Here is a 17,500-nt window from a genome sequence, read left to right as displayed (position 1 = left end):
TCAACAAAGCCTCAAACCCCCTCACACACACACACACACACACACACACACACACACACACAGGCCTTCTGCTCCCTCCTGTTGTCTCCATGACGATAGAGCAAAGTCAGCTTTCCTTTGACACACAAATCAGCCTTCACTAGTTCTTCTGATAAGCGAGAGAGGGAGATGGAGAGAGAGAGAGAGATGGCTCCAGAGATGGAGGGCAAGGGGGAACTGGGTGAAAGGGAAGTAAGTAACTGAAAGGACAGAAGACTAAATATAAGTGAGAGATGGAGAGAGAAATCCCTGGCAAATCTTCTGGCCCACTGCTTACAAAAGCAATTCCCCTTTCCAAACGGGCCAACCAATAGCCAATTCCGGTAGCAAAGAGCCAGTGTGAGCAAACAGCTAAGAGGGAATGGGGAGGGGACTGGGAGGAGAAGGAGGAGGAGGAGGAGGAGAGGAAAAAGGAGGGGGAGAGGGACAGAGAGAGGAGGGATGTGCACACCAGGGAGAGGAGAGTGGGAGACAGGGGACCTGCCACAGCAGAACTCCAAGGAGAATGTTTGGTTGGATTTAGTGAGCATTAATCTAGCTCATGAACACGGCGAGGCAGCTCTAAAAACAATAAATCTCCCACTCAGCTTCCACTCCGCACACACTGGGGATGCAGAGAGAGAGAGAGAGAGAGAGAGAGAGAGAGAGAGAGAGAGAGAGAGAGAGAGAGAGAGTGAGAGAGAGTGTGTGAGAGAGAGAGAGAGATTTTAAGAGGGGGTGTAGCCCAGCTGATGTATTTTTCGGGTGCCTGCGCTAGGGACCGTTTCAGAAGGTCTTGTTTAGGTTGAGTGCGTGCCCATAGCGTGACGTACAGGGCTGATGGAGCCTTAGGGAGAGACCAGGGCCTAAAGCCCACAATTTCCTGCTGAGGCGCAGGCACGGCCATCTGCAGACCTCGGGCTCAGGCTGTCCCGACTCTCCTCGGGCTCAGAAGCCCGCTCACCCAAACTTGACCTGTATATCAGCTGTGTCCGAACCTCAACACGAACATTCTTCTACTTAGTGGCAGAGCTGACCATACCAAACGGAATGTCATAAGATCTGCTTTGATCATGTCACAGTTGCATTTCTGGCCTCATGTTGGAGGGATCGCATGGCAAAAGAGAGAAAGAGAGAAAGAGAGAGAGAGAGAGAGAGAGAGAGAGAGAGAGGAGAGAGGTGGAGACATGAGGGCTTGTGTAAAAGCAACAGGACTTGGCCAAACAGGAAGTCAGCTGAGGGAGGCAGGAAGGGCCGAGTTTCCCTGGTCATGGTGGCCTAGCCTCACAACAACCAAAGCAGATCTCGCCCAAAACATTATGCCTGTAATGTCCAAAACTGCTGGACGTTGTCAATGCGTAATGCACAGAAAGTGAGAAAGTAAGATTCCAAGATGGGTTGGAAGCACAGGTCCTTTTTAAGTGTGTGTGTGTGTGTGTGTGTGTGTGTGTGTGTGTGTCAACGAAGGATTACAAATTATGAGTAAAATATTCCCCCAAATAACCAACCAGGTGGTGGCCTTAGTATTTTTTCCAAGGGAAGCACAGGGAGTACTCTGCAAGTGCAGTGACTAAACGTATATACCGCATGCTTTCAATTGAATGGAGTTGAATTGAGTACTCAGCATGGAAATAAGCCGTGTGCAGGGCACGCATACCTTCCCTCTCTCTGAAGATGATCCATGAGGAAATATTCTCATAATTCTGTTAAAAGGTTTCCTCAGAGCGGTTATTTCTGGAGTCTCTGGTCACTAAGGGTGTCCGAGTGCGTTTGATCAGTGTGTGGAAGGGTAACAGTGGATGACACGGTGCCTCCTAACATCTCTGCCTTGGGAGCTGTCACCCACAATATCCTTTGTTCAAACATGCAACCCAAACACCAGCTGGCCACATCCAAAGCTCATTTGCTCACTCCCCACAGAGTAGGAAAGCCACAGGAGAACTAGGCTCCACACGGACACTTGACACTTGTGAAGGTGAACAGTATAAGTCTAAGTCTAAGTCTAAGTCTAAGTATAAGTATAAGTATAAGCAGGAGCAGAGTGGCAATCTGGACGGTCGGGAGTTTTCCCGGTGGGCCGGCCAAGGTGCGGGCCGGCCCTCAGAACTTTCATCGCGGCCCCTGTTGGTAGCATTGGCTAACTAGTGGCAGATTTCTGAGTACAGGGGACAAGCCGAGGTGAGCTATGAGACATACGTTCACACTCGGTATCATGTTTCAACAAACTTTAGGTCAATATCACACCGGAATTCTCCTTTAAGTGCCTTGCTCAAGGACACTTCAGCCGTGCCTACTGGTCGGGGTTCGAACCGGCATCCCTCCGGTTACAAGTCCGAAGCGATAACCAGTAGACCACGGCTGCCCCCTGAGATGAAGAGATGAACTTGGAAAGAACAGAAATTATAGGCATCACAGAGAGACATTTCAGATTGCATTGCAGACACCAGCTGGTGGACAGATAATGAACTCACACCAGTGTTGAGTCCACAACAATAACAAACAGAACAAAACAAACAATTATTTCTAGAAGCCCACAAGTCAACAAACAAACCTATTAACAACCCTCTGGAAAAGGGCTCTGGAGCCAGAGGCCCCAACCACGCTGTAATGATTCCTGATTTATTGGTGTGGATTATCAGTTGCCTTTGGCATTGGATTACAATGGGCTCCCAAAGGGCATCTGTTTGCATTAAAAATCCAATCAACATCACGTCCAATCAATACACCCACATACACACTCACTATTGGACAAAGTTACGAGAACAGATGGCACAGGCTGCTGTGGCTGCTGTGTTTATCGTTTTAAATGTTCATACAGGAGATGTAACACACACACACACACACACACACACACACACACACACACACACACCTTCAATGTGAAAGAAAATCTCTGGGCCGTGAAACTTTCCTGAGGAATTTTAGCTTGAATCTCAGGCATTTTATCCTGTCACTGATAAGAAATGTAAAATACATTCAAGTTGAGCAAAACTAGCAGTACTTGATAGATCAGACACTGGTGCCTTGCACAATGGAAGGGAGTGTACCCATTTTGTTTATTGCCTTTAAAAGAATACAGAAATCACCTTTCGGGTTGGCAAGGAACAGTAAACTGTTATTGCTACATCTGCATGTTCTCTGTCAGATTCAGCAGATTCTTGCATTTTACAGATGTGGAATTCTAGATGTGGAAGTCATTTGCCTTTGGGTGAGTACACCTGGCATAAGAGACAGCTAGTATAGATTTGGATTGGACAAATCCAAAGCTAAAGTTTGGAGGAGGAATGACAAAATGGGAAGTCTTAGTAAATTGGTTCTGTTCTTTTTCAACATTTCAACTTTGTGAGTAGTAGTCTATTGTTCATCATCCTTGAGCCTCAGAGTCTCGCTTTTCCTGTCTACATGCAGTGACACTGTCGTCTGGCTGGAGCTCCTCTGCCATCCTGCATTCACACAGGGCAGCTGACACCTACTGAGACGGCGGCCGGTTTATGAGTCCGACATCAACTACAATACGCTCACAACGAGGAGTGCTGAATCCCACACACAGGAAGCTCCTTGTGCATGTAGGTTATGGTTTGCAGCAGCATCAGCTCAGTCAGAGGGGTTTTCTCAGGGCTGCTCTTTAAATAGCCTTCTGAATCAGTGCGCTCAGAGACCAGCCTAGCACCGTTCCTCCTCACTGTGAAAGAGGAAGAAACGCAGAGGGAACCAAAAGCATTGCAAACCAAACGCTGTAGCACGAGAAAATGAGACTAAAAGCCTTATCACACCAGAGATATTTTGTTTGTGAGCGTTTTGAGAAATGGTTTGTGTTGGGTCATCAAATGGGGAAGAGGTTACTATTGATTGATCAACTGGTGTCAGATGTGCTAGTTTCTGTATTTGAATGAATGGTGTGAATATCCTCTGACCTCTAGCTGCCTCTCCCTCTCCCTCCATCTCTCCCTCTCCCTCCATATCCTTCTCCCTCCATCTCTGTCTCCCTCCATCTCTCCTTTTCTCTCCTTCTCTTTGTGTCTCTTGTGTAATTGTAACTTGTTACCTCAGAGTCACAGTCAGCCAACTGGAGACAAGCCAGAGGTCTCGCTTACTCAGTGTGTGTGTGTGTGTGTGTGTGTGTGTGTGTGTGTGTGTGTGTGTGTGTGTGTGTGTGTGTGTGTGTGTGTGTGTGTTGAAGAGCAGGCCAGCAGACAGACAGGCAAGCGGATTGCTTATTATTGGGTTCTAGAGCTGTGCAGAGAACACACAGCCTTCTCAACACCACATCAGTGCCTTAAAGAACTTTAGAATGCACACATATCATTCTCCATCTCTCTCAGACGCACAGTCACAATTGCTTACCCCCAGCAGCGCTGCAGTTTGCAGATGACACCTAGTACTGTAATACCAATCAATAATACCCTGCGGAGATCACCGGAACATTCTATTGTGCTGAGCCTACTAACGGCAGCTACGCCACTCTATACTAGCACTGGCGTTAAATTCCACGACCTTTGACCCTTATTAAATCGGTCCCAGGGGAGATGTGAGATGTGTGAATTAATGGGAGAAAGTTTGAAAGCAGATGGATTGTCACAGTGTGTGTGTGTGAGTGAGAGAGAGAGAGAGAGAGAGAGAGAGAGAGAGAGAGAGAGAGATATATATGAGAGCAGGATGAAGGCCTATTCCCACAGAGCAGGGGACAACATCACACGACAAAAACAAATAGGAGGAGGTTCGTTTGGGAAAGGAAAACATGTGCTCGCCACTAACACCACAACTACCACTTCACATCTCCCACCAACAAAGTCACTGGACACAGCATGAGAAACCAGGGCAGTCACACCCTGCCCATCACACCCCTGGACAAGAGAAGAGATCCAGCCCATTTGGAAGTCTCAACTTCACAGAAGTGCCAATGACACATAGAGCACACGCTACTTGTGTGTGCGTTTGCTGAGCAGCTGCTTTTGCGGTGGGGGATAAAGAGGTTCTGGCCCTTTAAACAAACCAGACACTCCAACACACAGGAAGAGGAAGCCAGGAAAGAGACATGCACCTCCAGCCCTCAGAGACAATATGGAGACTGACAGTAAGAGAAATATTGTTTAGTTAGCCATTGTATTTTTATTCAGTTTCTTCTTATTTATTTAACATTCCCTTTCCTGCCTTCCTAAACATTTAATCATCAATTCAATCATCATTATACATATTACGCACACTGTTGTGTATGATTCATTTATCTGAACAATGCAAGAATCCTCAGGTCAATAAAGCCTTTAAATTCAACTAACGCCAGAGAGAAAGAGCGTTTGAGCTCGCACAAGCTCACACACACACACACATAAAAAATGGCTCTCCTGTGACTGTGCCTTCACCACTTAGACTCGTCTCACACAGCTGGTGGAAATATTTTCTGTTGTTGGCAGCCAGCACCAACTCTGCAGGCCCGCCACGGTGACATGCTACTACCGGCAGCTACAACACGGAGTGTGTGTGTTTGGGGGGGGGGGGGGTGGGTAGGTAAATGAGTGTTGGTGTAGGGGGTGCAAACAATAACAGCCTGGCGTCCTGGGATGCCCTCGTCTGCACTGGCACATACCCGGCATGTCACGCAATTGTACAAACACTCGGTCACCCTCACACACACACACATGGGAAATAAGGGCATTAGAACAGTATTTACATGGTGTTCTGATGCAAAGAGTATGTAATAGGTGTGAGTTAACACATGAGGCTGATGGGATCCAGGGGACTAGTACACAGTGACAGAATGACTGGCACACGTCAGTGACTAGTGCAGAAGGATGAAAAGATATTTTAGCCGCTAGCCAGGGCTCAGTGTCAGTCCTCTCTTATTCTCTCCATCTTTCTCTATAGGCTCCTCTGTCCCCAACACATTCACTCGTTCTCTGTGGCTCTCTTACACACTCTCTTTTTCACACACTGTCTGTCTGTTTGTCTTTCTCTCTCTCTCTCGCTCTCTCTCTCACTATTCCGGTCTGCTTCCCTCTCCCCACTCTAACAAGCATTATAAATATACATGGACTCTGGCATCTGGGCACCTCAGTAAGTGGAGTCAGGCTTTAGCTGTCATGAGCTAACAGGTCGTCTTCACGAGTGTTTTCCTGCATCATTAGCACCTCATGGAGAGGAGAGGAGAGGAGAGTTCTTACTATGTTCACATTGGCTACCAGTACAGGAGAGTCAATTAAATTCAATTCAACTTTGCCTTCTTAACATGGCTGCAGGTACAGTGTTGCCAAAGCACAAAAACAGCATCATTTGTACAATAACATTGTAACATTATTGACATTATTCAAGGACTCTCCTACACGATTGCACAAGGTTTCCACTTAGTGACTATTTATGTCCACAACCTCCAACTCTCTTTCAGACAGATACCAAAGCTACTATGCAGCATCACACACACACACACACACACACACACACACACACACACACACACACACACACACACACACACACACACACACACACACACACACACACACACACACACACACACACACACACACACACACACACACACACACACACACACACACACACACACACAATGATCAGATCTGGTCATTACTGTGGTAATAGCTACTCAAAAAAAACACAATACAAATGCACTTTGACAGTTCAATATGAAATGGCATTTCAAACCAGTCCAGTAGGACCCATGGTAAACTCACATGTGCTCCATTCTTCCCTAAACTCCTGCAAGCGCTAAGCTGTCTGGGCTAGCTGCTGAAGTTCTGAACTCAATTCCACTGAATAAACATCACAATCCATCCTCACTAATAAACCACAGTGCTGCGTGCAGCTTACAGTGACAGCTCGGCTGTTTACAAAGACGCGCAGTGGGACTTTATCATCATTCGCCAAGCCCTGCTCTTTCAGTTCGTCTGCTCGAGCTGCGGAGCTCCGCACGAGACCGGAGATTACAACAGCCTCTCCAGCGCCTACCGTTTGTTCACTTCCTTTTACGAGCATCTATTAAATTGTCACAGTAAGTGGCCAGCTACAAGACGCAGTGCTAACCAATTCACAGCCAGCGTCTTGTCTGCAGGGCAGTCTGACACTGAGAGGAGAGGGGACAACGCATTATATTAGGGGAGAAGAGTGACAATGCATTATATTACATGATGCTCTGAAATAAAAGAGTGAAGAAAATGTGTGAAGAAAATGTGTAGCATGAATGAGCAAATCCCATTAGTGGGAAGTGGAGCTGGCCTCTAAAATACTCCTGTGGTATAATACTTCCTCTAAAAAACCCTGTGGAAGTGACATGGAACATGGAACCACTTCACGTCAGTATGGATTTGAAGAATGCTTTGGGTGATGTTGCTTGTCCTGCCACTCTGGTATGCAGCGCATGAGTGCATGTGAACTGCTCTGTGTGCTAGACCAGAGGCATGGGGACCCCAGCATCAGGTCAATTAAGGTCCGATGTCCAGGGAGGCCACACCGCAGGAGGGACTGGACACAGCCTCTGTGAAGGACAGGCCAAGCAGGTGGCCCCAGGGTCAAAGGCCGCTGCCACCAGACACCTCAAATGGAACAGCAAAGCTGCTTGACTCATAGAGGCTGTCAATCACGATTGATTATTTGGTGCAGAATCTGCCCTTTCCCCTGGGGCTCGATCTTCTCTCTCTCTCTTTCTATTCCCCCCTTTTCTCTTCCTCCCCATCTCCCCCTACTCCCTCCTTTCTCTTCAGCTTCAGCAGCATAAGAAAGCCCTTTACATGACAAAGTGCCAGAGACTCTTTAAAAAAAAGAAAGGGAAAGATTGAAAGAATAGAGAAGAATGGAGCAGGAATCCCAAGGGTCCAGCAGCCCCCTGTGCTGCCCCCAACTCTCCCCTACGCTGCTTCAGAGTGAAGACCATTCCAGCTGCACCATCCCTCCCCTCTCTCTCTCTCTCTGTCCAGCTAGCCAAACAATTGCCATCCAATGGATCTGACAATTCCCATAACACATGCCCAGTGATTCCAATCAAAACAATCTCGCAATTGCCATCTAAACATGCCAATGCTTCCCATCAAAACAGTTTCAACAGCAGGGTAGAACTCAAGTGGTATTTTCAGTGCTGATGAGAACCTAACACAAACAGTAACACCATAACTCAAGTGGCATTTTCAGTGCTGATGTGAACTTAACACAAACAGTGAGTCCACTAATGGAGGGAAATGTACGATCCACAAACCGGCCAAACTTCAGAGGGAACCTCCGAGGAGTCTGCACCCTGTGTGGGTGACCAGGAGGCTGTGGTTCAGCTCCACTGGTCACTGCGAGCAACATCCTGTGGAGCAGCGGCAGCACTGGCTGCAAATGTGGAGATCGGGTTCTCAAAAAGGCTCCAGCCCCTCAGACGAGCAGAAGCAACTACTGAGCCATCCCAAAATACCACACTGCCCCGTGGTCTCCACCGCCAAGTGCAATTCACCACACCACTCTGAAACACATGCACTTAGATACACAGACACACAGCCTTAACTGAAGTTAGAGTCAGACACACAGAGTGGACAGTAACTTTATCTAGCTCACTCAGGACGAGGAAAAGGCCACAGGTCAGATGATGATCAGTGGTACTACTCAGCTTATTGAATGTGTAAAACCCCCAAAATTTAATTTTTAGATGGTTTATATTTTCGACCCTTTTGAAACAAAGTGCACATCCTGATTGTGAAATGACCCATATTTTTTTTTTCTTGCTTGCTAGGGAGGTAACAGCATCGACAGAACCCACATAAGCCAGCAAACAGAGTCTCTGAGGGACTAGAGTGAGGGACACAGAGTATCCTACATGTGTGAAGTTGTGGGCACTGGGCAGACTTGAGAACTTCCATTCACAACTGTGGGCTTCCCTTAGAATATACACCCATAGTCTGAGTTCTCCCTTAGCAAGGTGTTGGATTTTGTTTTGCATGTATGATATTGTCTTGCAATAATACTTATTGTTGCTACTGTTGTCCACATGCTCAGGATACACGAGTGTTCAAGACGAGGCGTCCACTCATGGGGTTTGAGTGTCATGGCTGGTAGCACACCATCTGTCATGCACCAAGTCAGGAAGGATGTCTGGAGGAGTAGTGAGAGGAACCCAAAGCATTACACTTCAATGGGGAACAGTTGGCAGCAGTTGAACTGAGTGAAGTGAATCACTCCTCAACATGTTAGCAACAGACATTAGCATCCATGGGCTTCAGCCTGCTTAGTCTCATGTTCATGGGTGAGGGCTGAGCCTGCACAGGACTGTGTTTCCCCTAATTATCACCACTTTTGTTCAGAAATTCTAAAACATCGATGTTTTTTAACACTTCAAAATAACATTTGCTAAATGAACCTTACATTTTTCAGTAGCCATAGGTGTATAGATTTGAACAAAATCTGGTTTGGTTCTTAACGGGAGCATTTACTGCCTGAAATATCCGATTTTGCTTACCACGCTCGGAGTGCTGGCCTGATGGGTCGCCTATTTACGCTGTTTCAACGGCACATGAACGGTTAGACCGAGAATTCTCGTCATGAAATTAAAATTCCACTGGAGCTCCAAGCGGTTGTGTACACAGAGCCTTACAACACTGTTTACAGCTCTTCGAGTCACGGTAAAATGTCATTTTTTGTACATAGCTAATTTAGATAGACCTATAGTGTGGGTGGTTGCATTTCTTTAGGAGTCCGCCGTCTTGGTTTGTATAGAAATGGCTATTAAGTGACACATACACGCAAGACGGCGGAAATACGGGACCGACGGTAATAGGGGAGTTCCGATAGGTTCCATAGTATAGAAGAGAAGAGAAGAGAAGAGAAGAGAAGAGAAGAGAAGAGAAGAGAAGAGAAGAGAAGAGAAGAGAAGAGAAGAGAAGAGAAGAGAAGAGAAGAGAAGAGAAGAGAAGAGAAGAGAAGAGAAGAGAAGAGAAGAGAAGAGAAGAGAAGAGAAGAGAAGAGAAGAGAAGAGAAGAGAAGAGAAGAGAAGAGAAGAGAAGAGAAGAGAAGAGAAGAGAAGAGAAGAGAAGAGAAGAGAAGAGAAGAGAAGAGAAGAGAAGAGAAGAGATCCCCTCATTTAAATCTACCTTTTCTCTCCTTCCTTCAGGGTTGTAAGAAACGACTGATTTGAAGGATAACCTCTGGCTGGCTTCTTTCCTTTCTGTATAGCCTAGTTTGCCTCCTTGGTCAACCATCAACAAGAATGCACAGGCAAGACACACACACACACACGTTTCTCCCTGAGCGATGACCGTGTCTGAGGTGTTGGTGCACACAGGCTGAGCCATGATGACAGGTCTACCCCTCCAGTGCTCATAGGGGAAATGCAATAAAGAGCAGCGGCATCTCTCTTAAACCTTCAAATGCACAAAACTCTTCATCCATCACTCCAGACGCGGCAAAATAAACAATCATATGAAAGATCAATCAACGTCTCTTTAATGCAATGTGCTCGCTCAGCTCACTGACTCCTGGCTCGTCTGCCAGTGCCATCACCAACGACTGAATTAAATATTTCTGAGAAAAATATGTGTGTGTGTGTGTGTGTGTGTGTGGGGTTACAATTGGAGTCACTTCTGGAGTCACAATTGAATTTGACCATGGAGAAAACACTTTGCATATGATTTAGAAGGCAGAGAGAGTAGGATTTAATGCATCAAAGCACACATGTGTGTGCCACTAGAGGAGGCAAACTAAAACAGCAAATACTGGCTTTAACAGGTGCCTGGCACAGCAGCCATTTTCTAAAGCCCACTGGTCCACCTGAAGGGATTTTGAATGGCCACATGGGTGTGTGAATAGGTGTGGGTACTGGGCAGAGTGAAAGATTGTACTTCTGTGTAGGGAAAGGGAGAAAAAGAAAGAGGGACAGAAAAAGATTGAGAGAGAGATTTTCCATCATGTCTCTCCAAACCATGTGACACTCTGAGCTTTAAGGTTCCACAGGGACAACTCTTGTTTTTTTCCACAGCTAACTCCAACAGCATAGAGCAGGTATAGCACACACATGGACTTCCACATGCATTGTGCAGCCAAGACATGGCAACTGCATCAAACAGGTCTTAAAGAACAGCAGCTCGAAGAGCTGGGTTTCATAGTTTAATAATGCATGTCAGCCACAAAGACAAGAGACTGTATCTGTTCAGACGTAAGTCATTCACACTTGTTTAACAAATCCCAAACCTCCACCATCCCCCTCTCACAAGAGAAAAGACAATCTATGTGAATTATGTGTGCACTCAGGGGTCCGTCATGGCATTTCAAAGCAGCCAGTTTAGAGAGAGAGAGGAAAAGAAAGAGAGAGAGAGAGAGAGAGAGGAAAAGAGAGAGAGAGAGCGAGAGAGGGATGGAGAAAGAGAGATAGAGAGAGAGCAGCTGTGGTTTCCATGGCCTCCACTTGCTAAATAAAGCCTGGAGAGGCCATCTCTGCAAGACACACCATTTGGGCCAGATCAGAGGGGTGCGCACACACACACACACACACACAGCTAAACAAACCAACCCTCTTTCCCATGGAAACCACATCCTAAGCAGAATGTCCAGCACAAAGGATTTACCCAGAGTTGCATTCATCTGAAGCAGCCCTGAGAGACGACATTTCATCTCATCCTGGTCAGACAGAGGCATATTTCCATGTTTCCTTCACCTCAGCTTTACCCAAGGAAATTATGCTCCTGTAATATACTAGCCAACGAGAGAGAGAGGAGAGTCATGCTTTCAGTCACACATCTCTCTCTCTATCACATTGCAAGTCCTACAGACTCCTCGAAAACTCTGGAACATGATGCAAATCAGAGATAATGAGCTGCTGGGAATGAGCCTGCACAGCCACAGGACACACATACAGGGAAGAGTGAGGCGTGGAGACTCAGCTGTATACAGGGAAGAGTGAGGCGTGGAGACTCAGCTGTATACAGGGAAGAGTGAGGAGCAGACTCAGCTGTATAGAGGGAAGAGTGAGGCGTGGAGACTCAGCTGTATACAGGGAAGAGTGAGGCGCAGACTCAGCTGTATACAGGGAAGAGTGAGGCGTGGAGACTCAGCTGTATACAGGGAAGAGTGAGGCGTGGAGACTCAGCTGTATAGAGGGAAGAGTGAGGCGCAGACTCAGCTGTATACAGGGAAGAGTGAGGCGTGGAGACTCAGCTGTATACAGGGAAGAGTGAGGCGTGGAGACTCAGCTGTATACAGGGAAGAGTGAGGCGCAGACTCAGCTGTTCTACTGTGATGGTTGAATTTCAGAAACCACCAAACACAGGGACACAGATGTCACAAGTAGCATGTTGCCAGGGGTTGTTGGGATGTCTCCAGAAACACACACATTCCTCTGGTGATTACTGCAGCGCAGCCACAAAGATCGCAGCGGCTCTCCAGCGTCCCTCGGATTTATTCCGGAACACTACGGAACCCTACAACTATGGAGGAATGTTCTCCACCTGTCGCCAAGCATCATGGGAAGTGCACTGAAGCACAGCTCCGAGTTGACTTCATGTACTCCCTTTCACTCACACACACACACACACACACACACACACACAGGCTGAACCATTCCAGATGATTTTCTGCCCCTCCCCCTCAGAGTCACTGCTGGAATAAATAGGGCAGCAAATTCAACTCAGCACAGCAGAGAAGATAGAGAAGACAACCAGGGGGTGTGCGTGCCTGCGTGCATGCGTGTTTGTGTGCGCGTGTGTGTGTGTGCGTACACACACACACACACACACATGCATGTGTTCTCTTGTATGCCTGTCAGCAAAGGCATCTGTCTGAGGAAATCCTCCCATGCTGTAAGATTAATCAATGATGACTCCGGGCTCATACCTTCTATATTTATATCTATATTGAGTCTGCCTGCCAACCTGGAGCACCACATGGGGTGTGCAGCACTCAGGCCTACAGACCCAACACAAAGGATCAGCACAAACATTCAACAAGACTAGATTCCAAACATGATAATTTGTCAGCATTTAAACTGTTTTCATGTCCATCTGAGAAGGTACTCTTGAGAAATGGGTCATATTTTAGGCTATTCACTGGAAGGCACTTAAACCTATTCTGCCACTTGTAATGACCACTTGAGAGCGTTTATGCAAGTGACTGATTTATAGGCCATTGTAACATGTGTCATTTGCTTTGCGCTGTTCATCTGTTAACACGCCTCATATTAACGCACTCCTGATCTGGCGTGCCACTTTAACAGCGCAGCGCAGCGCAGCGCAGGTGAGAGACAGACACAGCAACACTGTGGGGAGAAAACCTGCACCAATTCATGATGATTTGTATGATTTGCATACAAATTCACTCGGCCTTAAACACTCGGCGGTTAGCCGTCTATTATAGAGTATAAATAGACATCCAGAGTATAAACACACTACAGACATCAGAAAATATGGAATCGATTCAAGTGTTGCTTTCAATTTCTTTGCACGGAGCGACACAGTTTTGCGCTGGGAAGTTGTCGACTTTCATTAGAGGGAGATTTACCGGCAGGAAAGCCTTCACTGCTGGATCTCAAAAGAAGGCAGCGCTTGTTTAGTCGGAGGGGAAAATGTGGAGCGGCATTATTCATGCAGCGGCTCCCGCTGTAAGAGTGCGTTAGTGATTGTTTTTAAACAGGAATGAAGTGCTCATTTCCAATGCATTAAATTCACAAGGACGCGGCTTCGGCTTCAATAATCACACACATTACACCAGCTAATCCCAAACGGCTGCGCCAAATCAATATCGAATATAGGGGATGGAATGTTCTCAGTCGCGACTATTATAGAGGGGCTATTGAATTACGTCTTTTCCTTGAAGGGCCTACACTTTGGCTTAGGTTTTCAACATGTTTTGTTCCTCTGCCATGGTGAAATGACCCCTCAACCTACCCATAAACTGAATCCTGAAATGTTACATCTGTAGACCCCAGTGTTCTTATTTTATATTTTCTATAAGTTTCTTTATATAAATCCTCAGATGATGGAACGTGGAACATTTTCACCTCGAGGGTTTGCAGGGACATATGCTGATGAACCCTTTCTTTTTTAGGAGAGAGTGGGTCATTCAGGGCACTCTGCCCAAAGAGTTTACATCTCGCCTGCAGCCTGTCCGGCGCCTGGGCTGTAGCGTCTCCCTCGGCCTGACTGGAGGGGCCAGCAGATTTGCTGATGCTGCAGCCGACAGAGCAGAGGAGAGCTAGAATAACAGACATTCGTTTAGCCAAGGCTGACCGGAGACAGTGTCTAATGAGTTTACAGAAAGCAAGAGAAAACACATAACTCAGAGCTGCAAGAGCCTACACACACACACACACACACACACACAATGTGCCTTTTCTTTCTCTGTGTGTATGTGCACGCTGTCCACTGTCCTCACATACATCTCGCATGCAAGCTCACCCAAATATACGAGCCTTACAAAGTGTGTGTGTGTGCGCGCATGTTTCAGTGTGTCTGTGCCAGAGAGAGAGAGCGAGAGTGTGTGTGCGTGAGGGTGAATGTGTAAGTGACAAAGAGAAGCTAAAAGGCCGCCTCTCTAAACTAAGGCGCCATCTAACAGCTCCCTCAGACAGGCTCGAGAGAGAGAGAGAGACAGAGACAGAGACAGAGACAGAGACAGAGACAGAGACAGAGACAGGAGAGGAGAGAGAGAGAGAGAGAGAGAGTGTGTGTTCATATGCGTGCACTCATGTGAATGTGTGTGTCTCCAGAGCTGCTAGGAGAGATGGCTGAGGTCATCTTTCTCCTCTAGGCGTCATCCAGCGCAGAGCTCCACAATTATGTTCTTGCAAATGCCCCCACCTCCACTCTATACATCCACCTAATGCAATCTAAATATACCCGCCCAGGCCCCATAAGATCCTGTTTAAAAATAAACTCCTTATCCTGTTCCATCTGAACCTGTTAAACTCAGAGCTGCGTCCCCTAATGAGATCCATGCCCAGATAAATGAATTTGCTGCTCTGCTGACTAGGCAAGGATGCCCTTGTGTTGTAGCCGGGTACAACTCCATGTCAGGGAGACTGAAATAAGGAGAACGGTATAATATAGCAAATAATAATAATAATAATAATAATAATAATAATAATAATAATAATAATTTAAAAATGTAAAAAATGTAAAATGTAAATATAAATGTAAATCAGGTTTCTAGGCCAAGTATACTTTCGTATACATCCATAAATTAGTGAAAACACAGAGCACACAGTGAACACACAGTGAGGTGAAGCACACACTAACTTGGAGCAGAGCTGCCTTGCTACAGCGACGCTCGGGGAGCAGTGAGCGGTTAGGTGCCTTGCTCAAGGGCACTTCAGCCGTTCCTACTGGTCGGGGACCGAACAAGCTTGAAGCCTGACCAGTAGGCCACGACTGCCCTGATAATAATAATAATAATAATAATAATAATAATAATAATAATAATAATAGTGATAGAGTGATGTTTCAAATTTTTAATAGTAATAAAAAAAGTGATGGATACAAAAATAGCTAAAAAGTATAAATGCAAATCTGCTGATCAAGCGTTTGCAAATCTGCTGGATCTCATTCACCAGAGAATCTCAGAATTATGAAAATGTAACACAAGGAAGTGCTCCACATATTCCCCACGATTTAAAAAGCCTTGATGGGCCCATACACATCCGCTGTTAGAGAGGGCAAAGTGCCAAACAGCCTAGCGAATGCTAAAACTATGCAACCAGATCAAATGCAGCTTTGATCTAAAGCATGCTGGAGACATTAGGAACAGAACATTTCCTATAGGAAACCAAGCCCTGAACTCACCATCCACGACTTCAACCACCACTGCGTTACAGAAAAAAATCCTGCATAAAAAACACACACACACACACACACACACACACACAAGGGGATTTGATAAGTGAAGTGACCACGGCCCAGAAAAAAATCCTGCATAAAAAACACACACACACACACACAAACAAGGGGATTTGATAAGTGAAGTGACCACGGCCCTCCTTCACACAGTCCCTGAGGCAGTCACACACTCAGAGCCTAAACAATAATGTGCTAAAAATAAATAATGACTAAAGACTTGATGAATGCCACAGACAGAGGTGCTGACATGAGTGTGTGTGTGTGTGACAAAGGGGGGGGGGCACAACCCTCAGGGCAGGAACACAACCCTGGACTTGGGTGAAGATTTCAGGAGGAAAATGAGAGAGAGAGAGAGAGAGAGAGAGAGAGCCACAGCCACAGCCACTTCATTAGCCCCCCCACGCAGCCCAATTTGGAGCGGATGTGACAGGGCTGTCAGGCAGCCAGAGGAGTGCTGGTGGCAGTCATCACACACACCACACACACTCCCACAGGATGGGAGGAGAGAGACAGATGCAGGAGAACATCCCTCCATTAGAGAGAGGGAGAGAGGGATGGAGTGAGAGCATGAGAAGAGATGGAGAAGGAGAGGAGATGAAGGATGGGGGGGGGTCTGTTGGGTGATGGCATATTGGAAATTCAGTTTGGTTAAGGATGGCAAAAGGTCAGAGCAATGCAACAGTAGAGGAGTGTGTGTGTGCGCGCGTGCACATATGTGTGTCTGTGTCTGTGTGTGTGTGTGTGTGTGTGTGTGTGTGTGTGTGTGTGTGTGTGTGTGTGTGTGTGTGTGTGTGTGTGTGCACATATGTGTGTGTGTGTGTGTTAGTGTGTGTGCCAAGGACAGGGGGGAGAAGGGTTGAGCTGTGTGTTTGAAGGGGGTGTGAGCTGGGGCTACACACACAGGGTCGTGAGCACGCCTAACACCAGAGGCCACAGGAGAGCAGACGCCATGGACACACTGGAGACAGGTCGATAGCACATTAACACAGACAAGATGGGAGAGAGAGGGAGGGAGCCTACGGGCAGGGAGAGAGGAGAGGGATGGAGAGAGAGAGAGAGAGAGAGAGGAGAGGGAGGGACAGAGAGAGAGAGAGAGAGAGGGAAAGAATGGTGGCACGAAAGATGGCTAGAGCCTAGGACAACTGAAGACAGAGGGGAGAGCAGCTGAACAAAAGAGATGAAAAAAGAGGGAGAGGAGAGAGAGAGAGAGAGAGAGAGAAAGAAAGAGAGAGAGAGGGCCGCTTTCCTCTCCTCATGATTATGGCTTGTCTAATGACCTGGTTTGGCAAGACTATAGAGGCCATGAGTCGGTCACAGCCAGAATACCACACACAGAGATGTAACCCATCTCCCCTGTTGTGCACATCACCAAACATCCTGATGTGATGACACTAACCATAACAAACACTATCTGATTGGAGGTCAGCTCGTCATATAAGAGTGAGCCCTGAGCATGCAAGCAAGACTGACGAGCAGTGAACTGGGTGGAGACACAGGGGTTAAGTGATATAGTTGACTTGACACTTCAAAAAGCCAGGTGAGGCAATGTCATCCACACACACACACACACACACACACACACACACACACACACACACACACACACACACACACACACACACACACACACACACACACACACACACACACACACACACACACACACACACACACACACACAC

At 46.8% G+C, this 17,500-nt stretch overlaps 1 protein-coding gene across 1 annotated transcript in view; it reads right to left on the bottom strand.

The window, feature by feature from the left end:
- Positions 1 to 17,500, bottom strand: part of LOC143140017 (protein Jumonji-like) — a 49,743-nt gene that overhangs the window by 27,736 nt on the left and 4,507 nt on the right. Inside the window, exon 2 of the mRNA XM_076300859.1 lies at positions 14,081 to 14,153. Coding sequence (XP_076156974.1) covers positions 14,081 to 14,153 — 73 coding nt within the window. The remainder of the gene's footprint in view (positions 1 to 14,080; positions 14,154 to 17,500) is intronic.

This window comes from Alosa pseudoharengus, unplaced genomic scaffold (assembly GCF_046254945.1).
Source record: "Alosa pseudoharengus isolate Yale_2024_CS ecotype anadromous, Long Island Sound unplaced genomic scaffold, YU_APseudo_1.1 YU_APseudo_1.1_scf_23, whole genome shotgun sequence".
NCBI lineage: Eukaryota > Metazoa > Chordata > Actinopteri > Clupeiformes > Clupeidae > Alosa > Alosa pseudoharengus.
Note: the sequence above shows the minus strand (reverse complement) of the source record. Positions and strands in the feature narration are given on the sequence as shown.